The 26,737-nt window shown below is 38.8% G+C and overlaps 1 protein-coding gene across 4 annotated transcripts in view; it reads left to right on the forward strand.

The window, feature by feature from the left end:
- PAK1 (p21 (RAC1) activated kinase 1) overlaps positions 1-26,737 on the forward strand; it is a 170,495-nt gene that overhangs the window by 137,778 nt on the left and 5,980 nt on the right. For all 4 annotated transcript variants that reach the window (XM_066249597.1, XM_066249589.1, XM_066249579.1 and 1 more), the window contains 8 exons: positions 1,710-1,826; positions 4,193-4,367; positions 6,453-6,516; positions 10,642-10,690; positions 16,427-16,539; positions 19,822-19,939; positions 23,471-23,570; positions 24,594-24,790. In XM_066249597.1, the coding sequence (XP_066105694.1) occupies positions 1,710-1,826; positions 4,193-4,367; positions 6,453-6,516; positions 10,642-10,690; positions 16,427-16,539; positions 19,822-19,939; positions 23,471-23,570; positions 24,594-24,790 (933 nt within the window). The remainder of the gene's footprint in view (positions 1-1,709; positions 1,827-4,192; positions 4,368-6,452; positions 6,517-10,641; positions 10,691-16,426; positions 16,540-19,821; positions 19,940-23,470; positions 23,571-24,593; positions 24,791-26,737) is intronic.

The following is a 26,737-nucleotide window of genomic DNA, read 5'->3' on the forward strand; positions in this document are numbered from 1 at the left end:
CTTGAATGCAGTAGTTGTTAATACTACCACTCAAAGCCCTCACCTGGGAAAACAGAATGTGTTGCTAAGGAAGATGATGAAATCCCCTTCTCTCCAGGGTTTTAAGCGGCAAACAAACCTAGTGTTACATCACACAAACCTAGTATACATCAGCGTGCCCCAAGGCCACAACCTGATGATGAAGAGGCTGCTGAATTAACTTAATTCCTATTTTGAGTTCCTAGTTAAATTTTGTTGAGAGGAATAGTGGGGAGATAAGAAATTAGAGAAGAAAACTATCAAAATATATGCTTTGACGGGGAGAACACCTCTGTTGGATTTTAGAAGTGAAAGTGACCTATTATAATTATATTAGTACTTTTCCTCCACATTCCTCAAGTGATGAAACTTGAGACAAAAAAGAAAGAGTCATTGCCTATGGTCACCAAAGTTGCTAACATAGGCCTGGCACTGTCAGTTTGTAAGTTATGCCCAGCCCAGAGGTCCTGTTAAAATCTGTGAGGTTGCCAGTTTTCCTTAGCTTAGTATGGAAAGCGTGGTAGAGGCCAGTCGGCCACACAGTAACGGTAGTGCTAGTCTGGTACCCCACTAGGTAAGTTTTCCGTTATCCCTCGTCATTCTGATTCCCTACTGATTCTCTCTTTCTGGAAGCCCCGAATGGCAGGCAGAAGGGGAACTCACCCTCTGTCTCCTACATCAGATGATGAGCTGCTTCAGGACGTGAACCGCCCCTTTTCATCCTCATACCTTTACATCAACAGTACCCATCGCAGTATCTTACTGAGCACAAATATGTGCTCTGAGATATCCGAAACTGTTGGATTATATCCAGGTGTATTAAAATCTCTCTATTGCCTCTCTGCTTCTATGCTGTAATCATTTAATCTCTACCAAGCATCTCATGTTTTGGAGCTACTTTGTCTCTTGAATCAGTGTTATGAACAGTTATGGTATGATATTTTTGCCTGGACCTGCCCCAGAACCTGTTACTCTTGGCCCAGCTTTGTTACAGTTTGCATGTGAAAATCAAGTTGTTTGAGGTTACAGCAGATGCAATTAGTCCTGCTGATAAGGTTCATTCCAGGACAGGGCAAAGCTGAATGAAATGATAGCAGCCAGTCCAGGGAGAAACTCACTGTTCTCTTGAGACAAGGGGCTCCTGATGTTCTGAATCTTCAGGCTGAGGCGAGGACACCTGAGGACATAATGAGTGTATGGTAGATTTTGGTAAAGAAGGGAAAAGGAGAGGCCGGCGCCTGTCTGGCTTCCACTAACCATATCAGACAGGAGTAAAGAATGACAATGATAAACTTTGTAAGACTCCAAACTTCTCATCCCTTCTGAGGAATTATAATGATAATTTTTAAAAATTCCAAACTTTTGATCCCTTCAAAAGAAGGCACTATAAGCTTGTCTTTGGGGTTTGGATTGGAGAAGGCAGGTGGAAAAGCTGTAAGCCGGCTTCCCAATCTGCAGTTAGCTTTGGATGGGGAAGAGGCACTGAGTGGATAGTGGTAACTAAGGGCAGGGAGGCCGACTGACTTCTTGACTGGCTACACAAAGGTGGAGAGTTCCGAGGCTGATGTGGGTTTCAGAAGGGGTGTCAGGATGAGGCTTCTCTGGGGGAGAGGTGGGGAGATTTTGATCCTGGTACTTTAAGATCCAGGTCAGCTGGACCTGCTGAATCTAGCTTTTTCTGTGCTATACAGAATGTGAAGACTGTGTCTGAGACCCCTGCAGTGCCACCAGTTTCAGAAGATGAAGATGATGACGATGATGCTACCCCACCTCCAGTGATTGCTCCCCGCCCAGAGCACACAAAATCTGTGAGTCTTTGGAGATGGGGAGAGCCTGGTGATTGATTAGAGTATGGAGGCAGTGTGTGTGTGGGGGGGTGTTGATGCGTGAGGCCTAGAGGTTTAATACTCTGGTAGTGGCCATTAGATTTTGGACTTATTGAGATCACTGAAGCAGTTTGATTGAAAGGTATTTTCTTTATGATTCAAGACAATAAGTAGTATATATATTTATCATGGGTTTGCAGATAGTCCCAAAGTGTCCTAAATAAATAATTGGTGTTTATACCAGCCCAGCCTTCGTTTACTTAGTCTGTTCTCCACAGACAGGAAGACATACAGAATTACTGTTACTCAGTGCGGGACTAACATAAATTATTTTAGTCTCCTGGGAAGCAACAAATCAGCTGGCTGCAGATCTTTTCTTCTCTGCTAAATGTGCAGCGTTCAGTCTCTTAGAACAGCATTGATGATAGCAACAGACCCAGGAGAGTTGATAAGTACGTTAGTGCTATTAATATGCTGGACATCCGGAGTGCATTTTGAGGCCTGATATTGGCAGTGATTTTTATTTAACTTCGTTGGAGGTTCTTTCATTTCAGAATAGCTACAGTCCTGCCCTCACTTTGCACAGTACAGGCCCCATATATTTTACTTGATTTAGCATCAGTGAGCACTGACCTGTCATCAGATGATACTCTACTAGTGTTTTTTTTTTTTCTTTTCCTTTGGACTTTTTATTATGACAGATAGCTTTGTAATGAAAGAATGATCTTAGGCTTAGACTCTGTGATGATATGGAAAAAGGCTGCCTTTGGATTAGAGCCTTCAGGGAGGAGTTTAAGCAGAAGTTGGTTGACTGACTGTGGGAGATGACATGGAGAATATTCAAGGAGTTTTGATGACCTTCTAGGATGAGGACTTATAAACAGGATCTGTGGCATCGCCCTTTTTGTAGGTCACAAAGCCGCCTTAAGGAAAATGGACCTCAAAATTGGAGTTGTCCAGATACCTCACATTGCTATGGCCTTTTTTGGTTTGCAGGCATGTACATTTAAAATTTTTTTTCTCTACTAAATCATGAACTCCTCAAAAGTAGAGAAAATAAGTATATATATGTATTTACAGTGCATAATATAGTTCTTGGCAGGATTCAGAAAAGCTGTAAATATTGAATGAATGAACGAATTGATAAATTTGATTCTCATAGCATTCCTTTCATTGTTAATTCCTAATTTATAGAAGGAAAAATAAAAGCTGAGATTTAGAGAGGTAAATTGATCTGCCCTAATTCTCTTAGTGAGCAAAAGAGCTAGGATTGAAAGCAGGTAATTTATACTAAGTCCAGGTCGCTTTCCGCCACAGCACAGTGGCCTTTCTGTGTGTGCAGGTCTGTGCTGGGAGCCAGTGAAGGAGACTGCTAGAGAAGGAAAAGGCACGGTTTGTCTCCTGACAAGGAGCCATGTCAGGAGAACTGAAGAAGGAGGATAAAGCATGAAAGTACAGGCCTCAGGTGCCAGGGATATAGTTTGTAGATATAAGAGTAGAAAATTAAGAAATCTTTATGCTAGAATAGTTAGGAAAGAAGCTCTGGTCTGATCTCAAATGTCTTGACTTAAATTCCTTCCCATTCTCACCTATTAAAACCCTGTTTATCCTTTAAGATTCAGCTGAAGAATCCCATTTATTTATTCCTTGAGTCATCAAACATTTATCTAAATGCATGTTTTTTGTTAGGTAGCTGGTTAGATACAGGAGCTCAGGGATGAATGACCCATCCACTGTCCTTATAGAGTGTATAGACTGGTCAAAAGATAGTAGTGATATTTTTATGAACAAAAAATCTGATAAATGCCTTAAAGGATCTTCTAGGGGAAGGAGGAATAACTTATCTAAAGCTTAATAGTATACAGTTTGCTTATTTTTTAATGTCATTTATCCCTGTCGGCCCTTGTAGTTATAACTTTCTCACAAGACTTTATTCACAAGAGGATAGGGCACCATTTTGTACAGTGAGGCAAAGGGTAGATTCTCAGCAAATGTTTGAGTAAATGAATAGGAAATATAAAAGTATTAGCAAAATTCTGAAAGCTCAATATCTGTTGGGCATGATTTTAATCCTTTTACAAAATAATTAATTTTCTAACCTGTGTTGAGTCTCTTCAGCCTTCAGACTCTCACCTAACCCCTGTCCTGAGAACAAGGAAAGCCATTCCAAGCACAAAGGATGGGCCTGGCACAGAGGGGGAGGAACATAGGTTTTGTTCTAGGAGAAGGGATGAGTTTGTTGGGATTTGTTCTGCTAAGGATGTTGTAGCACACAATTAAGAGAGGCTCCTGAGTTGCCCTATGCTAACAAAGGCTGGACTTGCCAAATGCTTGTACCAACAATGCAGGTATACACACGGTCTGTGATTGAACCACTTCCTGTCACTCCAACTCGGGACGTGGCTACATCTCCTATTTCACCTACTGAGAGTAATACCACTCCTCCAGATGCTCTGACCCGGAACACTGAGAAGCAGAAGAAGAAACCTAAAATGTCTGATGAAGAGATCTTGGAGAAATTACGTAAGCACTTTGTAGCTTTCTGAAAGTTCCTCTACTATATGCTTAGCTGAGCACAGAGACAGAATGTTGTTGCTATAAAGTTTTAGTCCTAGGCTTGCTTTGTCTCGCTAGTTAGCTATGCTTGTATTTTAGCCACAAACTGTACTTTTCACCCTGACCTTTTACTCACCTCCTCTGTCTCACCAGCCTTGATTGAATCCCACATTAGGATGGGAATGTGGTAAGAGAGAGTGTGGATAGCTCACTTCAGAACTTAGGTGTGACTTATATAGATGACAAATAGATTTTAGCTAGTGAGTAATCTGGAATGTTGTATTGAGAAAGACTGAGGCCTTGTCTATACCTGGTGGGAAAGAGTGCTATGATTGATTATTATTATTTTTTTATTATTTGTATGTTTGCCATTGACCTAGGAGAAGACAGTTCTGCCATCTTGATTGTAGGAAAAGAGGAAAGGGGAACTAACATTTTGTGGGCCTGTACTATGTACCAAATGACAAGCAAGGTATTTTCTTGATTTTTTTCATTTATCCCTCTATTATCCTTGTGAAGACAGACATTATAGTCTTTATTTTTTGCAGTTAAGGTTTTTGAGGCTCAGGGATACTAAATACCTTGTCCCAAAATCACACAGCCAGCAAGTGACAGGGCTGGGGTTAGAACACAACTTGTCCTGTAATTAGAGCTGGCTGCCTCTTGCTCTCAGGTGAAAACTAAGACGTTACTTTCTTTAATGGCCATAACGAGGGGTCTTTTAGGGTAGCTTGTTTTCGTGATCCAGTAAACTGCAAGAGAATTTATATTAGAAGGAAGAACTATGTTGGTCTGTGGGCTTGAAAAAAAATCATTTGAAAAGGTCTCTGATTTATTCTTTGTGCCTGTCTACTTCTAAAGAAGATGTGATGTAACTGATTTGGCCAAATCTGCAAGGTGGCATTGCTCTCCGAAGCAGAGGTTTCTGGTTCTCCTGCTTAGCAGCTCTCACTTTCTTCCTGGTAATTCTTGTTTGACTTAAAAAATAAATTCACTCTTTTAACAATTGCCCAGAGCCCTTATGATATGATGAAATAAGAAAAGCCACTTACCTAGACATCTGTTTTCTCTTATATGTAGTCTTTTTCTCTAAGCCAGATTTGAAAAAATTAGCATTATGGAAAGCAGACTGCCCTGGTAGTTAAGGACACTTGGGTAGAAGCCCCAGCCCTGCCACAGACTGGGGACTTCGGCAAATTTTTACTGTTCTCTGGGCCTCCTTTTTCTTATCTTTTAAATAGGGATGTTAATACCTGTCTTATGTGTAAATCAAGTGAGATAATGTATATGAAGAGGACCAAGTCTTAGTAATTGGTATTAGCGAGAAGCACTTTGGACTGGAAGATCAAAAATCAAACTCCTAATCTTAGCTCTGATACCAATATTCTGTGACCTTGGGGGGCGGTACCTTCCCTTCTGTGGCCTCAGGTTCACCATGTCTAGAATACAAATGTGAAACTCAGTGAACCCTTTCATACCTCTGTGTCTTTGCACTTGACCTACTTCCTGCTGTGACTGCTTCTCAACTCTGTCTCCCTGACTAACCCCTGCTTACCCTGTAAAAATCAATCCAGGTATCACTTCCTGTCTGAAGCCTTTCCAACCTGTATTTTGTGCCTCTTTCTGTACTCCCTTGCCATCTAGCACAATAATAATATTTTCATGGAACTTTATGCTTGTTTGTCTCCTCCATGAAATTGAGCTTTTTGAGAGCAGAGACAGTCTTAACTGTTTCATCTATCTCTTTATTCCTGGTACACAGCACAGCGTGTGGCACATGTAAGTGAGCATATTAAATGAGTAAATGTTTATTGAATGAATGAATTTAAAAATGGCTTTTAGGAGTTTAGAAATGGAATAGATTACTATGAATAAAAGTGTAAGGAAATGAAACTTTTGGACGCAGCGAATGGGAGAAAGCCGAGTACCTCCTGAGTATGGCTTCTGGGTATTGGAGGTACTTTTGTCGACTCCAGGGTTTGGGGAAACATGGGCCTGTTTTGTATCTTGATCTGGGAAAAAAATGATTCATGGTCTCTGTTTCTTTCAAAGGGAGCATAGTGAGTGTGGGCGATCCTAAGAAGAAATATACACGGTTTGAGAAGATTGGACAAGGGTTAGTAGGGACTTTTCTTTCCCTAGAGAAATGACTTAAAATTCTGTGTACTGGTGATTTTACTTTTGTTTTGCCTCTCCTAAACCTTGTTATTCTTTCTCCACTTCACCCCTTGCCCATCTCATCTGCAGGTGTTATGATAGGCTGACTTCAGGTTTGGCAGAATTATGCTTAAAGTGAGAGATATGCCATTATCTGATCACATTGCTAAAAATACCCCTGCATTGAGAATGGAAAAACCATTCACTGTCTTAGCATAAAACATACTTCCCAAATTACAGTTTTGCTTTTCCAGATTAACCTTGTTTACCCTGGTGCTGAGAGCTACCAGCACTAATATGAAATGGAAGGTTCTCAGAACTGTAGACCCTTCTGCTGAACTGCGTCCTGTTATGTAATAGGCACTGGGAATACAGTTGCATATCAGACACAATCTCTGCTTTCAAAGACCTCATGTCTACGGAAGGAGATAGTCAAACAAAGAATGATAATACAGTTGACTCTTGAACAACACAGGTTTGAACTGCACAGCTCCACTTATACGCAGTTTTTTCAATAAATACTGTAAATGTGTTTTCTCTTTATGATTTTTTAAATAACATTTTCTTTCCTCTAGCTTACTTTATTATAAGAATACAGTTAATTGACTGTTATTGGTAAGGCTTCCAGTCACTAGCAGGCTATTACTAGTTAAGTTTTTGGGGAGTCAAAAGTTATACACAGATTTTCAATAACAAGTAAGAGCCCTTGTGTTGTTCAAGGGTCAGCTGTAATCTGTGCTAAGTCTTAAAAGTGCTCGGCCATTCTTTTGAGCAAAAGAAGCCAGACATAAATGAGCAGATACTCTATGATTTTATTTAGATGAAGTTATAGAAGAGGCAAAACTAATATATGCTAATAGAAGTAAAAAAACATTGTTGTGCCTAAGGGGGCATTTTAATTGGGAAGGGGCATGAAGGAACCTTCAGGGGTGTTGGTGCTGGACACATGGATATATACATATTGAAAAATCATCAAGTTCACTTAATTTTTGTTGCAAATATTTTAGGTAAGTTATACCTCTTTGTGAAAAAGAAAAATAATGATTATTTCTATAGACCTACAGAAATAGCTAAAATGAAAAAGAAACTGAAAATAGTATCTGGCTTATAGAGAGCTCTCACTGTCAGCTGAATGAAAGCATTGTTGCTTAATCATTGAAATTTTCTGTTTTAATTTTTTCTTAGGCATCCAAAAACTTCTGAAAATAAGATAAAATATTGTATAATATATTGGTGTTTTACATGTATAGCATTCTACGGTATACAGTTGTTATTTGCATCTGTTGTTTAATCCTTAAAACAACTCTGGACTTGAATGAATCTCATTTTTTCCTGGTAGGCTGCTTTTTCTATAAGACTTGCTTTTGTAAGTCTAACTGGTATAGGGCATTAACATTTTGAGAAAGAAATGGAGAGTAATCTGGAGTGGCATTTCCTGTAGCCAATCACAGTGAGATACTGAGAATGTAGCAGAAAGGTGCTTGGACAAGCGTGGGCAAGTCAGGTCCTATTTCTGGACTTCAGTTCTTCATCCATAAATTTAAGGGAGAGAAATTGTAGATTCAGGGCCTTTCACCTCCAAAACTTTTGACTTTTTAAAAAAAATTCAGACACGTGAGGCTCATAAATAGTCAACATCTACAAAATGCGTTTTCCTCGCTTATTTGACAGGTCTGTCAGTGTAAAGGGGAAATGAAATATTTATTAATCACCTATGTTGATGCTTTCACATTCCATGATTTTTAAAAAATAATTGCCACATAAATATGGTGAATTAGTGCTATTATAATTTTTGCTTGTTCTTCCCTGTAAGACCTGAAGATTTTGGGGGGGGACTCAATTTATATGTCTAATTATATGTCTATTCAAGGTGGAAATGATCAAGTACTAACCAGTGGGCCTGAGTAGCTTTCTAGACTTCTGTAATCATGGAGACATAGTCCCTAAATGTCCATCCCCCAAGGCCCGGGCATATTTGCCTGTTAAGAATAGTGCATCTGGTGGGATGGAGGAGGGTCGGCATGGGATGAGAGACACCAGCTTTATGACAGAAGATGACTAGAGTTAGGATGGTCAGTGGGGAAATAACTGCCAATGAAGATAATCCAATCCTTATTTGATAGCCCATATCTCATGATCACATTTTTTCTGGCATGTAGCTAGGGTCCCAACTAAAAAGTGGTGGTTAGGAAACTGGTGACCATAATTTCTAGCTGCAAGGTAAACTTACAAGTGACTTTTCTCCCTGAATTGGCCTCATTTCTTCGGGAAGCATAATCTCAGGGCTTGCCTAGAATACGTTTTTTTGCAATATGTGGAATTAAATTTCTTTAGTTTGCATCTTACATATCTAATATGTGACATGTAAAGTTATAAATATTGCTGCATATTATCACCTACAAATATACAGGGTTCATACTTATATACATAAAATGAGGTTTTTAGTTAGAGTGGACATGACTACTTTCCTAGCATTATTTCTAGTATTTCTCTCAATCCTTCCCACTATTTTTCTTTTTGTGCATGCATGCATATAGATATACATACATGTACATGCACATATACACACATGTGCATATGTGTATATACACATATATGTATAGTGAGGATATCTTGGTGGTGGGGTAGAAGTATCAGATTGTCTAGGAGCATATATATTTGAAAGAGTATATTTTATGTTTGAAAAAGTGAAAAATACAAACCTGTTTTATAATACAAACTACAAAATAAAGTTCACATATCTTTCTGATAGCATAAATAATTGAAAAACACTCTTTTAAAGGTTCCTAGTATCAAACTGGAAAGGGCACCTTGAAATTGTTTTATTCAGCGTAGTTCTTCAAGTTTTTACCGTTTTTTTTGTAGTTATAGGTTTTTAATGTAAATTTTAATTGAATCTAAGATACATGAATGCACAACTTGATGAATTTTTATAAAGTGAGCACACTCATGTACCCAACACCCAGGTTAAGAAACAGAATAGTACTGTTACCCCAGAAGTCTATATCCCTTTTTGCTAAAAAATATGAGCCATTCCCCACCTCATTCTGAAAATTTCCTTAGGACCACTTTCCCTTTGCTCCTAACAAACAGTTGAAAATCATAGATGTAATCTTACAGCCTGGTTTACAGATGAAGTGTTTTAGGTCACAAAAGATGAAAGCAACTTGTTAAGAGAGATGGAGGAGGGGAGATGAGAAGGCAGAGCAGGAAACTAGTATACAGGTGGGCAAAATTAGATTTACAGTGGTGAGTATGTGAAACAGTTTATTCTTGTATTATTAATTATTTTATTATTTTCCATACAAACAACTGTAAAACTGCTTTTGCCCCACCTTGTACATTGAAGACCTATTGTATTTGAAAGCACTTGGCAAGTGCTTTAGGAACTAATTGATTTAAATTCTCTTACATTCTTGCCTGACCAGGCGGTTGGCGCAGTGGATAGAGCATCGGCCTGGGATTTGGAGGACCCAGGTTCAAAACCCTGTGGTCATCAGCTTGAGCACAGGTTCACCACCTTGAGTGTGGGATCATAAACATGACCTCATGGTCTTTGGTTTGAGCCCAGATATTTCTGGATTGAAGCCCAAGGTCACTGGCTTGAACAAGGGGTCACTGGCTCAGCTGGAGCCCACGGTGAAGGCACATATGAGAAAGCAATTAATGAACAACTAAGGTGCCACAATGAACAATTGATGCATCTCATCTCTTTCCCTTCCTGTCTGTCCCTATCTGTCTGTCTCTCAAAATAAATAAATTCTCTTATATTCTTATCTTCTTTTGCAAATGAGGACAGTGAAGCTCAGAGAATAACTTGCTCAAGATTATATGTTTAGTAGATACTAGATAGAAGTTCTAGTTTGGAACTCAGATCTTTTGGCCACTAGAGCCTGTACTCTCTTTACTACCACCTACTACCTCTCAAATATGAGGAGATGGGGGGTGGGCAGTGGGGAAGATTATTTTGCTGCTGTTATTATTAACATTTGCATTGCCAGCTTGTATGTAGAGCTGCATTTGACGATATCACTTGACTTAATACCTGTGTTTCCCCCCCCCCCTTTTCCCACCTGCTGTCCAGTGCTTCAGGCACTGTATACACTGCTATGGACGTGGCCACAGGACAAGAGGTGAGTATCTACAACTCTTGCTCCTTCAGCTTTATTGTTTCTTTTTATTTTTGGTTAAATTTTAACCTTTCTTAGCTCAATAGGGATACTTTTAGTTTCTTACTATAGCAGACTAGAACCAAACAGAGGAGTTACATGGTGAGATAGATTTTGTAAAAAGCTACTGTGGCTCAGTGTGGACAACAGATTGGAGGGGGTGAGTGGAACAGGTGAGTCAGGAGGTTATTATATCACTTCAGGCAAGACACTGTGGTTTGGACTAAGGTGGTAGCATAGTATAAATGGGGAGAAGTGGATGGATTTGAGAGTCAGTTAGGTAGATTCGACAGAATTGGTGATTCACTGAGTGTGAAGATGACTCACAAGTGATGGCTATTAATCAAGGAGAAAGAAGAAAGGTGGAAGAGTAGGTTTGCAGAAGTTGGATTCTGCCTGAGAGATCTTCTGGAACTGCCAACTGAATAACTGTTCATGCAAGTTTGGTGCTTGGGAGAGAAATGTGATACAGAAGATATTTAAACACATGTCTCTTGACACCTAATCTAGTTACCCTTCCATTACTCTGTGTCCAGGATTCCAGTAGACATTGAAGTCCTCATTTGGAAGCACCTCTTTGTTTGTCTCACTTTATTCAGCTGGGAGAACTCTGACCTTCCTGCCAGGACCTGCTGACCCAAGATGTTATTTTCAGCAGAAGGAAGGCATGAAGGGAATATATGGGAGCTGCCTGGGCAAGTTCATAGTTTAGAGGGTACTGGTGCTCAGAAATTAGAGAGGTACCTTTAGTTCCAATGAAAGTAAAATTTGGCTCCTCTGAGGAAGGCTACTAGGACCCGATTATATGTTTGGTGGTTGAAATCTTCTGGTACACTGGAGAAGTCATGGCTAATATGGACAGGATATATCTCACTGTGTTATGGTCAATCATTTACAAGTGTCTAAGCCAAATATTGAGGTTCTATCAGGGGTAAGCCAATTTTTAAAAAATATCATTATTGTGTTAAGTACATAAAAGGGAACCTGGCATTTTTTGATAGGTACAGCAGTATCCATAAGCTGATAGGAGGGAATAGTTTATATATGTTTTTTAAGCCCAACACGTCCAAGATAGTAATACCTAATTCAACTCACATCTGAATGAAAAATGTAGAAATAAAGTTATTTCAGAAAACACTTAAAAATATTATCATGGTTAAGGATTTATTAATTGTTCTTTGAGGTAAGAATTTAACAATGTAAATGTTTTCCTTTAGCTACTTATATAACCTTAGGCAAATCATTTGATCTCTCTGAGCCTGAGTTTCATTTATTTATAAAATGTGCATGATCACATATGCCTCACAAGTGTGTTGAAAGAAATTAGTAAAGCAGCGCATGTGAAAATAAGTCATATACTTAATTACATATTAACTTTTATTTGTACATATTTATTCTATATAGTGTTTACTGAACATTTATTTTATGCCATGCCTTGTGCTAAGAAATAAGACCTATGTGGAAGGTCAGTGCAGTGCAAACGCTGAGACATTGAAATCATATATAAGTGGCTTTGGGGGGCTGTGAAGCTGGGGAGATCCCTGCCAGGCTGAGGATGTAGGATATCACTGTCTGCCTGACCCTTCACCTTCACTCCCCAAATCATATATTAATGTAAGAGACAATCCTTTCCATTTTGTACATATGAAAGTCTTATAGTGCTGACAGGAATCTGTGTTAAAATAATGGTGAGGAAGGAAGGAAGGACGGTATCATTGCGCCACTTTTAAATAAGGTGACCTGGAGACAGAGATGAAAAAGAGGAGGTTATATCAAGCCTAAAAAGAACCCTATGAGGTAATATTATTTCCTTTTTACGGATGAGGAATTTGAGGCCCAGGGAGCTTAATTTTTGTAGTGTTGTACAGTAGCAAGGATTGGGTTAGAAATTTTTAATTCTAAAACCTAAACCTGGGCTTTCCGGGCTGCAAGGCCACTCCAGAGCAAAGATTAGGCACTAGGGCCCCTTGTCATATTTCTGGCCTCTTGGGTTTTACAGTCTGTAATGGAAAGCTGGCTCATGGTCTGCAGTTCCTGGAGGCTGCATGTGTGAGAAGCTGGCCACAGGAAACAGAAACTTGACTTTACTATGTGCCTGCCTTGTGGTTACAGAAGTATGAATGGAAGTGAGTCCATTAGGGTGGCTAATGCAGTATGGTCAGGGAGGCCTCATTTCCTGCCTCAGGGAGTATAAATCTTTAGTAGAGTTGGCAAGATGCTCTTAGGCTTTGTGAGTGAGTACTTATTGGGGCAATCCAGGTGGGAAGAACAGAGCTATTGTCAGTCAGCTATAGGAAGATTAGCATGTTAGTAGTGGGAAGTCTTCTTGAAACAGATTCAAAAATTATTTTTCAAGCCCATTTTTTAGAGGGAACATGTATAATAGAATAGACTGGAATAGGCTTTGAAGTCATATCAACCTGTTGGCATTGATTCTGACTTTGGGCAATTTTCTTATGTCTTAAGCCTTGATTTCCTCACTTGAAAATGCAGGTAATAATTTTTACCTGGCAGGGTTGTTGTTAAGTTTTACTGAGGTAATGTAAGTACAGCATCTAACATAGCGCCTGGTACACAGTAGGTATTCACAGTAGGTAAATAGTAGTGGTGGGAGGGTGGTTGCTTTTTGCTGTTGTTCCTGTTGATGTTGTCACTTTTGCTGCTCTGTGCCAGGTGCTTGTCAGATGCAGTTATTATTATGACTAACGTTTTCATTGTTGCCTTACTTTATTGTTTAAATTTCCTTTTTATATGAGTAACACATATATGTGAACTGAACATATATGTGTTACTCATATATATATATATATGTTACTCATATATTAATATAAAAAAGCGACTATCTCATTTAGTTCTCAAAACAATCCTGTGAAGAAGGGAATCAGTGTTGGTATTATTATCCTCACTGTATTGATGAAGAGACTGAGTCTTAGAGAGTTTGTGATTGATAAAGATCAGTAAGTGGCAACTCAGTCCTACAACTTCAGTTCTCAGAGTTCCAGTTCAGTTCTTTTTCTGTTTGCTGGCTTGAATAGGAGGGACCTGATTAAGTGAAGGGCATGTAGCCTAGGCCATAGTCAGTAGGTATTAAAAAGTAGCCCTGATGTCCTGCCACAGTCTTTATGTTCTCCTCTGCCTGCCTCTCTTCTTCCTTTTTGCTGCTGGCAGTGACTTCTGTGAGGTTCATAAATACTGTTCTATCCTTCAAGATGGCCTGGGGAACTCCAATGGCATTCCTTTGGCTTCAAAATCTTAACATGTGTTATAAGGGCTTATTATACTTATGTATCTTTAGATCAGTGTGTTTCCCTTTAGACATTAGAAAAAGCTGACCATCAACTATCAACTGTTACTAGAAACCTGCAGGCAGATTAGAAACCAAACCTGATAGGAGATCCTACTCCAAAGTAATTTTTTCTCACTTGTTGTAGGGAATAGAAATGGTCAAAGGATTTAAAAGAATTATTTCTATTCTTCTTGTTGAACTGGATCTCTGTAGAAGACTGTCCATACTTGACCTGAAGAAATAATAGAGTCAAGGTTTTATCCATAAAAATTTGAATTATTTATCCTTTATACTTCTTGTTGCTTCTGGAAAGACTCATTTAGTTGTTCTGTTAGGTATTTATGTTCTTGAATTAAACAGAGATGAAAAACTCAATATGTGAACTGAAAAATGAGTGAACAAGCTTAGCTAATAGAGCAGGCCAGATAGAGGAGAGAATTAGTGACATTGAAGACAGGCAACTAGAGATACTACAGAGAGAAGAAGAGAGACTCACGAATTTAAAAAATGAGAAAGCCCTACAAGAATTGTCTGACTTTATCAGAAAGAGCAATACAGTGGTACCTTGAAATACGAATTTAATTTGTTCTGTAACCGAGTTCATAAGTCAGTCAACTTGTATATCAAACTGCCGATACTGGACCTGTGCTCCAATGCACCAACTAGCGGCAGCTTCCCGAATCATGACTTGTATCTTGGAATTTTGCTCGGATCTCGAACAAAAATATGAACCGAGTCGCAGCTCGTATCTTAAAAAATTCATATGTTAGTCTGTTCGTAACTCAAGGTACCACTGTAGAAGAATAATGGGTATGTCAGAAAAAGAGAGGAGGAAGGGGATGGAGAACATATTCAAACAAATAATCAAGAACTTCCCAAGCCTGTGGAAAGAATTAGAGCCTTGAATCCAAGAAGCAACCGGAATACTGAGTTACCTCAACCCAAACAGACCTACTTTAAGGCAAATCATAATGAAATTATCACAAATCAGTGACAAAGAAAAAGTCCTCAAGGTAGCTAGGGAAAAGAAGAATATAACGTATAAAGGAAGACCCATTAAGCTATCATCAGATTTCTCAGCTGAAACTCAACGAGCCAGAGAGATTGGACTCCAACATTTAAAGTACTGAAAGAGAGGAACTACCAGCCAAGAATACTATATCCATCAAAGCTATCTTTCAAATATGAAGGGGAAATAAAAACATTTATAGACTTACAGAAGCTGAGGAAATTTATCCCCAGAAAACCCCCACTTCATGATAGTTAGTTAGGATGTGTATGGCTAGAAACTTGAGAATTCATTGAAAGCTCTGTATCCCTGATGCCAAGCACACAGCCTAACACACAGTGGGTACTCAACAAATGTTCAGAAATGAAGAGGGAAAGAGAAAATTCAGTGATTTGATAAGTACTTTAGTACTTTATTATTATTATTTTATTTTTTTTGTATTTTCTGAAGCTGGAAATGGGGAGAGACAGTCAGACAGACTCCCGCAGGCACCCGGCCAGGATCCACCCGGCACGCCCACCAGGGGGCGACACTCTGCCCACCAGGGGGCAATGCTCTGCCCCTCCGGGGCGTCGCTCTGTTGCGACCAGAGCCACTCTAGCACCTGGGGCAGAGGCCAAGGAGCCATCCCCAGCGCCCGGGCCATCCTTGCTCCAATGGAGCCTCGCTGCGGGAGGGGAAGAGAGAGACAGAGAGGAAGGAGAGGGGGAGGGATGGAGAAGCAGATGGGCACTTCTCCTGTGTGCCCTGGCTGGGAATCGAACCCGGGACTTCTGCACGCCAGGCTGACGCTCTACCACTGAGCCAACCGGCCAGGGCCTTTATTATTATTTTTTAAATTTTTATTTAGACTGTTAAATTTAACAGGGTAACATTGGTCAACTAGAGTACATAGATTTTGGGCAAACATCTCCACATCATTTGGACAGTCGATTATGTTCTATACCCATCACCCAAAGTCAAATCATCCTCTGTCACCTTATATTTGTCCCTCTTTATGTCCCCCCCCCATAAAATGTTCTCTATGGCCAAGGTCCATGAATTTAGTAACTATGTTTTCTTCTATGTAATTTATTATTTCAGGTCTTATATTTAGGTCTTTGATCTATTTTGAATTAATTTTTGTGCAAGGGGACAAACTGTTGTAAAGTTTCATTCTTTTGCATGTGGCTTTCCAGTTTTCCCAGCACCATTTATTGAAGAAGCTTTCTTTTCTCCATTGTGTGTTTTTGGCTCCTTTATCAAAGGTGATTTGCTCTTATATATGTATGTGGTTTAACAAATTGTGAATTCTTTAATGATAAGACCATATCATACTTGCTTAGTGTTTAAGATCTGGTACTTGGTAGGTGCTCCATAAATGTTGAGTGACTCTAATTGCATGTTGAATGTACTCTGATTTCAGGTGGCAATTAAGCAGATGAACCTTCAGCAGCAGCCGAAGAAAGAGCTGATTATTAATGAGATCCTGGTAATGAGGGAAAATAAGAACCCAAATATTGTGAACTACTTGGACAGGTATGGAGAGGTCCTATCAGAGAGATAGGGCCTTTGGGACTGTGGTGGAGCTGTTAAAGGAGAAGGCAACACCAGCACTCAGAACTGCCTCCATTTAAGAATGTTCTGTGATGCTTAGCTCTCTCTATGCCTCCAACCCTGCATACCCTGCACACACCTCTGATTGCTGCACAATCTTTCTGGATTAGACTGAACCCTACCGCCCTATAGCTCCTAACAGCTGGTCATTTGTTTGTTCTGCCTTAGGGAAGCCCTTCAGCCCATCTGCCTGGGTCAGATCTGTAGGCCTTTAAATCATTCTGCATCACAGATCTTTCCTCAGCATGTTCACCCTCCTGAATAACTTCTAGTCTGTCTGCATTCTCGTAAAATGTGACAGTCATACAACCTAATGATTCCATTCATTATTTTGTTTCTTTAGGAGGCCTGTGTTTTTGTTGATCCTTAGTAAGTCTGTAGTCAATTAAAATCGCTGAGCCTTTTTTTTTTTTTACATGAGCTTACCTTAAACTGGTAACGTAGAACTTTTTAGCTGTCATTAAATCACATTTTGATTTTTTCAGCCTTTTATTCTAGCTCATTGGAATTCTGTTCTTCAATATAATAACAGTACTTATTATGAGCGTTTGCATTATGCTTTACTTGTGAGGTAGGGTTTATTATCTAAGAAACTGAGGTTTATAGAAGTTAATAACTAGTCCAGGAACAGTAGGTCAGTAAGTAGCAAATGGGGGTTTTGGATTTGAATATTCCTAGCACTGACATTGGTGCCCTTTCTATCATGTCCTGTTTTTTTCTTCCATATTTGAGAAAAGAAAATTAGCTTCTTGCCTGAGATTCAGAGACAACACAGGTTGAGGTGATGTTGGACTAAGTAAGCGTTGGACTTTAATTTCTTTACTATTTATATTGTATTGCCAACTACATTTCATTTCTGCCAGATTTCTTGTTCTGTGTCCTAGACATGGGTGAGCTTCAGTGTCTTTAAAGAGGAAAGGAGTTGTACTTTGACCTTCCCAGCACATGCTGTTGATAGCTGTGGAGAATAAAGCCTTCTCCTTTAAGGGGGAGGTTGTTTATGATATGGGTTAGGACCAGCTCTGAAGAATCCTATGGAAGTTATTACCTTCTCTCTTAAGAACTTTTTATACAGAGAATATAGCTTGGACAAACTATTGAAGGCTTTAAGAAGCTGTCCAATAAGGGTGTGGCCTATCCCATAAAATAGTGAGTTCCTCATCACTGGAGGTAACTGAACAGTAAAATGCATGACCATGTTATTGAAGGGATATGTGTTCTGGTAATGGAATTAGAAGATTTATAAATTTATTGATCCTGCCTTTGCTGGGGTATCAAGAGACTTAAACTGTGTAATCAGAAGTATACAAGCTCAGACTCTGCCCTCAAATAGCTCCTAGTCTGCTGAAGAAAAGAGGAGCAGCTTCTGTGGGAGGACAGAAGTGGGTGGTTTAACCTGAGCATTCAGTGAAGGTATTGCCATTAAGAATCTGTGGTTTTTATGAGTTGTCCCAGAAGAGAATTTCATCCATATTTGTTCTTCTCCAAATATGTGATGTTCTGAGGCTTTATCTAAAGATGGGAATTTTGAAGGTACCTTAGCACAGTGTGTAGCTACACAGTATTCAGCACAGCTTAAATCTGGACTGGCATTGTTTTAGATCTGTGACCAGGTAAATGGGCTCTGCTCTGTTAAGTGTCTCTTGGACCCTAATATTTGTCTCCCTAGTTAGTCCAAGTTGATAGACGTCTTTTCGATGTGCTGGGTGAGAGACCAGAAATATGCATTTAAAAAAAATTTTGTCAGGAAGGAATAGGTTCATGTCAGTGGAGGAATTTTTACCAGTCCCGAATTCTCTTTTGGTCCAAATCTCCATAGTCTTCTCTCTCAAAAGAGATTGTTGACGAAAGATTTAATTTATCATATTTATTTCTTTTTTTTTTTTTTTTTTTTCATGAGAGTAGGGGAGATGCAGAAACAGACTCCCGTATGCACCCTGACTGGGATCCACTGGCAACCCCTGTCTGGGGCTGATAGTCTGCCCATCTGGGGCTGCTTGCAGCAGAGCTATTTTTAGTACCTGAGGCCAGGGCTCCCTGGGCCAACGTGCTCGAATCAGTCTGCTCGAATCAGTTGAGCCATGGCTGTGGGAGGAGAAGAGAGATAGTGAGAAACAGAGAAGGGGGAGGGAGAAGAAGAAAATGGTTGCCTCTCCTGTGTGCCTTGCTTGGGAATTGAACCCGACACTTCCACATGCCAGGTTGATGCTCTACCGCGAGCCAAATGACCAGGGCCTGTCATATTTATTCTTTAAGGAAATTAAAAAACTACAAGACGGTTAATTATATCCAATCTAGTTTCTTTGTCTGAAACTATAACACTATAGCTCTGGGCTATACTTGTTTTTATTTGTCTTATTCTACAGCAGAGAATACTAACTAATCAGACAGGTTAAGTTATTTTTTTATTTACCACATAACAGGACTGATTGACCTAGTCTGTCAGTGAAACTCATATCAAACTTACAATCTCTTTAGGGATATAGTACTAATTGGCAGCCCATGGCTTACCAGAGAGGCTTTGGCTCTGCAGCTCTTGCTGGATTCATTCCATTCTTGGAATCAGAGATACTCAAAATGAAGATCATTGTCAGCATAATGACTATGTGTATAACACTTAGGTTTTATAGCCATTATTCCTTCTAATATTTATAATTATCTTTTATTTTACTCATTGATTAATTCAGTAAATATTGGCATTTACTGTGCTGTACTCTGGGGATGGAGTCTTGAACAAGACCTAGTGCTTAGTCTCATGGGTCTCAGATCTAGTAGAACTCTCAAGGAGGTTTAGTAACCTTCTGTAATATTGGTAACATGGACTCAGAATTCTATCTTTGTAAAATGGTTAGATGCTCTCTACTTTGGTGTTTCTAGAGGTATGGGAATCATGTCTAATTTTAGGAGGCATTACTTTGTGTTGTGATGAAATATAATTTTATATTTCACATCTTCAACCTAGTGATCTTTAGTTCTGCCCTTTATGGCTTCACAGAATAGCCCACTTTGTTTTGTTCAAGTGAATTCTTAAGAGATATCAAGTTAGTGATTCTGTCCTCCAGATTCTGCTTTGCCCCAGAGAACAGAACCCTAGACTCGTCCAGATCTGATGGAAATCCAAGTTTTCTCTGTGTATTTGCTCAGTCTTCGAAATCCAATGCTATGTCTTCTGTTCCTTCTTGTCCTTTATCTGTACCCCTACAGTTACCTCGTGGGAGATGAGCTGTGGGTTGTCATGGAATACTTGGCTGGAGGCTCTTTGACAGATGTGGTGACAGAAACCTGCATGGATGAAGGCCAGATTGCAGCTGTTTGCCGTGAGGTAAGGACAGTGGCCAAACCAGCCTAGACCAGAATGTGGCTGCCATATCCATGTCTGTCAAAGTTCTACACTTGAAGAGATCTCAGCCTGGGCACTGTGCAGGTGGGAGAAATTAGATGGGAAGTTAGACTCTCCCGTCATTTTTTATTATACCTGTTTTGAAATTTCTATTGCCATTATTTTTTTTCTTATTCTGATTATAAAATTACAAACTCATTGTAGAAAAATTAGAAAGTGCCAAAATATATATAAAGTCACTCACAATCAATTTCAGCCCTTAAAAACAACTGCTATTGACACTTTGTAATATTTTTCTTTATCTCTTTTATATAAATATTTATTTTTAGCAAGCAGACTTGACTCAAAGGCACTGCTGAGCTAAAGCCAGCCTGATTTTTAAATCATATTTTTATTTTGCTTTCCTACTTTCTTCATGTGCTCTGAAGTTCCTATGAAGCAGAGGAAGAAGGTGGTGACAGAGGAAGTACTATTTCAGACAGTCATCAGAGAAGGCTTTGCATAGATTTGAATAAAAATCTGAATAACATGAAAAAGCAAGCCAAGCTAAAATCTATTGTAAAATATTTCCAGGCAAAAGAAATAGAAAGCAAAGCTTAAATAAGTATTCTCCTTTCTCCTCATTGCTATTAAATGTCTGAGGTCTGTAACATGCTGTGTAAGAAGGGGAATAAAACCCTCCACAGGAGCTCTGTAAGCAGCACTCAGGGGATAGCCGCATTTTCATTAGAGCAAGATGAAGGGAATATTCAGAGAAGTTGAGGATATTGGGTGTTTTGCTGATATGAGACTGGAACTTTTCAATAACCCAGAGAGAAATTTGGGAATTGGGGAAAGAGAGAGTAGAAGATTATATTAGGTCCCAAGTTTTATGGGGATGAGTCTAAGTCTGATTGGGGTTTGATGATGTAACATCTGGAGGTATGCAGATGAAATTTATGTAGGTATTTATTCAGTCAATATTAGGAAACATAAAATCATGTGAAATCAATACTGATCACTAGAAAATATGATTACCTTTGCATTAAAAACCCTGCAATCTAGAACAAGCGCAATAGGTTAATAGAATTAACATAGCCTTGGGCTTCTTAGACAGTCTGACTTCTTCTATCTACCACTAATGCAGTGTTTCTCAGCTTTAAAAAAAAAAAAATTTCTCCCCTAACCCTAAAGAGCGTTTGAGGACTTCTTTTCTAATTACATTGGCTTCTTGAAATTTCAATACTATAGATATACTATATTGTATATCTGTTTATGTACTGTGGCCCTTCGGAAACCATTAACCATCATAATAACTAAGATGATTTTCACTCACCCCAGGAACCCACTTCCACTGGTGTAAAATATATGCATGTGTACTTGAGCAAATCAGTTTGCCTCAGATTATTTATCTTTAACATCAAAATTCACACTGTATATATCTTAGAGGTGCTGTATGGATCAAAAACAAACTTGCAAGAATTTTTAAATGTTACATAAATAGGTGGCATTACTGTTATTCTTGAATTCTTATAGAGATTATCCCCCTTTTTAAGAATAGCTTTATTGAGATATAACTCATATGCTATATAATTCACACATATAATGTACAGATGGTCCCTGACTTATGGATGGATCCCACTTATGATGTTTTTGACTTTATGAAGCAATATGCATTCAGTGGAAACCATACCTTGAATTTTGAATTTTGATTCACTCACTTAAAATATATAATTTTATTGCTTTTAGTATATTGAGTTGTACAGCCATCACCATAATAAATTTTATCAGCCCCAAAAGAAACTCCATACCCATTAACAGTCACTTTCCACTCACCCCACTTCCTGACCCTCTCAGCCTTATGCAACCACTAATCTTTTTTCTGTCTATAGATTTGCTTCTTTTGGACATTTCATATAAATACAATCATATGATATTTGTTTATTTGTGATTGGCTTCTATCACTTAGTGGTTTGAAGGTTCATCCGTATTATAGACAATAGGAGTCTATAGCAAATCAGATTACATTTATTTATTCATCAATTGATGGACATTTGGGTCATTTCCATTTTTTGGCTATTATGACTCATGCTGTGAACATACATTTACAAATTATTGGTTAGATGTATGTTTTAATTTCTCTTGGGTATATGCCCAGGAGTGGAACTTCTAGGCTTAACATTGAGATATAATTCACACGCTATGCAATTCACCCGTATAATGTACAGATGGTCCTGACTTATGGATAGATCCCACTTATGATGTTTTTGGCTACTGAGGAATGGCCAAACTGTTTTCCAAAGTGGCTGTACCATTGTATATTTCTGCCAGCAGGGCATGAGGGTTCCAATTTCTTGAAATCATCCATTTTCATCATAATTTTTGACATCCAGAAGCCTCCTAAGGAAAATAACTCTTACTTTTAGAGGCAGTAGCCACTTCTGGATATTGTTTTGTTTGTAATTTAGCCATTACTATGTTTTTAGAAATGAAATATTATTTTTAGAACATTTAAGTAGTATTTTCCAATTGTTTTATATCTTTATTCTTTTTCATTTGGTAGTATCTTCTAAAATTTTAGCTTAGAGTTATGGACTTAACCTAGTAGATTTAGTAGCAAACCTGAGGTTTTCTTTTCTGATCTCCATATTTTACAAATGGGAAAACAGTAGCCCAGTGAAAGTAAGTGATACATTTAGAATGATTTAGTCCCTCAGGTTGTGGCAGAACCAGACACTTTCATTACTCTGTTCAGCCTCTGTGTTATTCATTCTGCTTGCTAAGTATAGGTGTTCTCCATCATTCTTTTCTTTCTCCTCTTAGCTTCCATAACATTTGCCAGTTCCAACCATTTCTGTAACTTAAAAAAAAATCACCTCTTCACAAATGACTCATAGATATTTAATTCAAGTCCAGACCTCTGTAGAGAACTAAGACTCATATGTTCTGTTGCCTACTGGACATTCATCTATAAATATTTATAGTTATATAAAATTTAGCATTACCCAAAACAGTATAAATTATCTCCTCACCAAAATAAGATTATCCTCTTAACTTCACTGCTTCTAATATCAATTCCAGATGCCTAGTTTCTCAAGTATGACTCTTCTTTGTCACTTCCAGTTTTATCATTACAAAATCCTTCTCATTCTTCCTCAGTAGTTTTTTGGGGGCCATAGGTTCTTTGCCAAGTATCTAATGCTGTATAAAAAGCTCCAAAATATATTTATGTTCTTAAAGAAAACCATTATATAAGGTATTATAAGGTATATTATAATAAGGTATAATATAATAAACAAGGTATATTATAAGAAAGGTATAAGGCAGCATGGAGTGTTAAAAGAATGCTGAGCCATGAGACAGAGGATTAGCATCTAGAGCTATCTGTGCCACTGATTTGGAGCAAGTCTTTGTACTTCTTGGGGCCTCACTTCTTTTATCATAGAATTAAGAGAGTGGATTAGTTGATTTTCTGTAAGTCTTTTTATATTAATGTGTTTTTTCTTTCTTCCTCTGCCCACACTGCTTCAATAGTGCCTACAGGCTTTGGAGTTTCTGCATTCCAACCAAGTCATTCACAGAGATATCAAGAGTGACAACATCCTGTTGGGAATGGATGGCTCTGTCAAGCTAAGTGAGTAGGAGTGATAATACTTCTCTTCCCTGTGGGGCCCTGTCTTCTGTGGGATGGCAGTCATATAATAGTAGCTATAGGACTCACTGAAAAGTCTATTTATTTCCTGGGAGATGCACGATCTTTATATTACTCAGCACTATATAGTGTGTCATTTATTTTTTTCATTCAATTATACATTTAGCCAAAAAAATTTACTGAATGTCTACTATGTGCTGGGTCTTCTCATGGGCACTGAGGCTATTTTGCCTCAGTAGTTCTTAGTCTAATACATGAAACATGAAATACATAATTACAAAAATGAGTTTAGTGTAATTTCTGTCAGTTATTCATTCAACAAACTTATACTAAATGTCTATTATATCCTGGACCCTCTGAGAATAAACAGATGAGTAAGAAGACATAGTCCTTCCTATCAAAGGCCTCATAATTAAACAAAAAAACAAACAAACAAACATATACTTGAAATGCAATCTAAATGAACTTCAGGCAGAAAACTGTGTTCAGAAGTGTAAGGACCCGTAGCCCAGACAAACAGGTGTGTCACGAGTGGATGGGCAGCCCATGGGAAGACTGTTAGCGGTTTCTCCTCTGGGTACAGAGTGAGGAACTGATAGAAGCAGGGACGTGCCTAGCTGTAGGTGATTAGAGTTTAAGTCTGGGACTCATGCCTAGGAAATAAAGCAAGGACCTAGTTGCCAGATTTGGGGGTATGGGAATGGTTTTCAAGAAGAAAAAAGAATGGGGGCCAGTAATGAAGGCCAGATGGACAACTTGGACTTTAGCACCTAGTCCTTCTGGCCAGAGGTGATATTTGTTACATTCCTCCTACTTCAAGGTTGAACAGGGGGCAGGCTAGGAGCTGGACATGCAGGTGGCAATTGTGTCACTTCAGCTTTGGACACAGGGATTGCAGCAGGTGGGAGTGAGATAGAGCTTTACACTTCAGTAAGCATATAGTCAGTACTCATGAAGGAGTACCCTAAATATAAATCCGTTCCTTCTGCTCTTTTCTTTTTTTAGCTGATTTTGGATTCTGTGCCCAGATCACTCCAGAGCAGAGCAAACGGAGCACCATGGTGGGAACCCCATACTGGATGGCACCAGAGGTTGTTACAAGGAAAGCCTATGGGCCCAAGGTTGATATCTGGTCACTGGGCATCATGGCCATTGAAATGATTGAAGGGGAGCCCCCATACCTCAATGAAAACCCTCTGAGAGTGAGTGTTGCTTGTCTCGTTTCAAGATGTTTGGGCTGTTGTCTTTAGTCCCGGGAAGTGGGACTCAGGATATTTTTCTATGGCTTTCAACCCAGATCCCTCTTTTCTGGATAAAACCTGGCATTGTTGAATTTAAAGTATAAATGCTCAAAGAAAAATGAACATCAGCAGTCACTCATTCATTTACTATAGCATTCAACAGTTGAGTTCCTATCATGTGCAAGAAACTGTTCCAATGATAATAAAATCAATATATAGTAACAGAAGATAAATGCTATGAAAAAAAGCAGAATAAGGAGTTCAGGAGAGTAATGAGGACAAAGGGAGAAGTGTACTATTTCATTTAGTGCAGAGAAGCAAGTCCTCTCTTACAAGTTATTTGTGAATAAACCCAAAGAAAGTAAAGGAGGAAGCCATGAGATTAATCTAACCCAGGAGTTTTCCAGGAATTTGATGTACAAAGGAGTTGATTTGAGAACATGCTTGTATGCAGGGGAAACCAAGTAGGCCAGTGTTCCTGGAGTGAGCAGGGTGCAGAATGGTAGCCAAAGTCACAGAACTAGCAGGGAGCACATCAGGCAAGATTTTTGTGGCCATTGTGTGAACTTTTATTCTGCAAGAGATTAGAAGCCATTGGAGGATTTTGAGCTGAAGTGTAACATGATCTGATTTATATTGTAAAAGAATCATTTTGGCTGCTTTTCTGGAAAATAAACTGTGAGATACTGATGTAATCATTCAGTTAAGAGTGGTGGCTTGAGCTATATTGGTAGGAGTAGAAGTGAAAAATGGTTGGATTCAGGAGATATCTTGAACATACAGCTGACAAGATGAATTGGATGTCAGAGAGGGAAGAATCAACAATGACTATAAGATTTTGGGCCTTAATTGCAGAAAACATTGAGTTGCCATTTACTGAGAAGGTTGAAGAGCAAGTAGTTGATTTTGAATGTGTTAATTTGAACTGTTTATTAGACATCCAACTGGAGATAGTGAGTAGTGTTGGCATGAGTCCAGAGTTCAAAGTTGAGAGGTCAGGACTGTAAATATAAATTTATTAGTAGGCAGTATATAGGTAGCTTATTTAAAAATCTTAACTAGCTGATAGGTGAGATTACTCACCTAGGGAATGAGAATTGAGTACTGAGCTCTGGGGTACTGTTGTGTTTGAGGTTGGGGAAACTAGCAATGTATAAGCAAGGAGTTGCTTCCTTAATAGGAGAACTGAGAAAAACATTCAAGGAGGATGTATTACATGTGCTTGATTAGTTGCCTATAAAAAGATTGAGAAATGAACATTAAATTTGCTAATGTCGAGTTTACTGACGACCTTGATAACCAATATCCATAGAGTTATGGGAATGAAAGTCTAATTAGAGTAAATTCACAAGAGTGGAATAAGAAGGTGAGATGGCATGTGTAAGCAGTTGTTTTTAAGGAGTTTTCCTGTTAAGGGACAGAAAAATTGAGCAATATCTTGGAGTTAAAAAAAAAAGATATAGCATGTTTATGAGCTGACAGCAATGATCTAATAGAGAGAAGGAAAATGGTCGTGTATAAGAGAAGTGACATTGGAGTGATGCCCTTAAGTAGGTGAGATAAACTAGATTAAGTACTAAAGGTGAAGAGGATTTGTGTAAGGACAATTTATCCATGGTAATAGAGGGAAACCAGAATATAAGAATACAGATGCAAGTAGGTTGGTCATTTTGGTCATGGGTAAATAGTAGAGTTATTCTGATTGGTTTTATTTTATCATTTATTTTAACCAATGCAGGAATTCCTTGTATGCTGTTGCAGATAGGTGGCCATCTAATTTTAACTGGATACCTCTTACTGGAAAGTTCGTCAGTGTACCAAATTGAAACTTCTTTTTGGTCCCAGCTTTGCCCTCTGAATCCACGTACCACTCATCTTCCCCCACATCAGAATGGCCTTGAAAGTGAT

This window comes from Saccopteryx bilineata, chromosome 1, assembly GCF_036850765.1.
Source record: "Saccopteryx bilineata isolate mSacBil1 chromosome 1, mSacBil1_pri_phased_curated, whole genome shotgun sequence".
Taxonomy (NCBI): Eukaryota; Metazoa; Chordata; class Mammalia; order Chiroptera; family Emballonuridae; genus Saccopteryx; species Saccopteryx bilineata.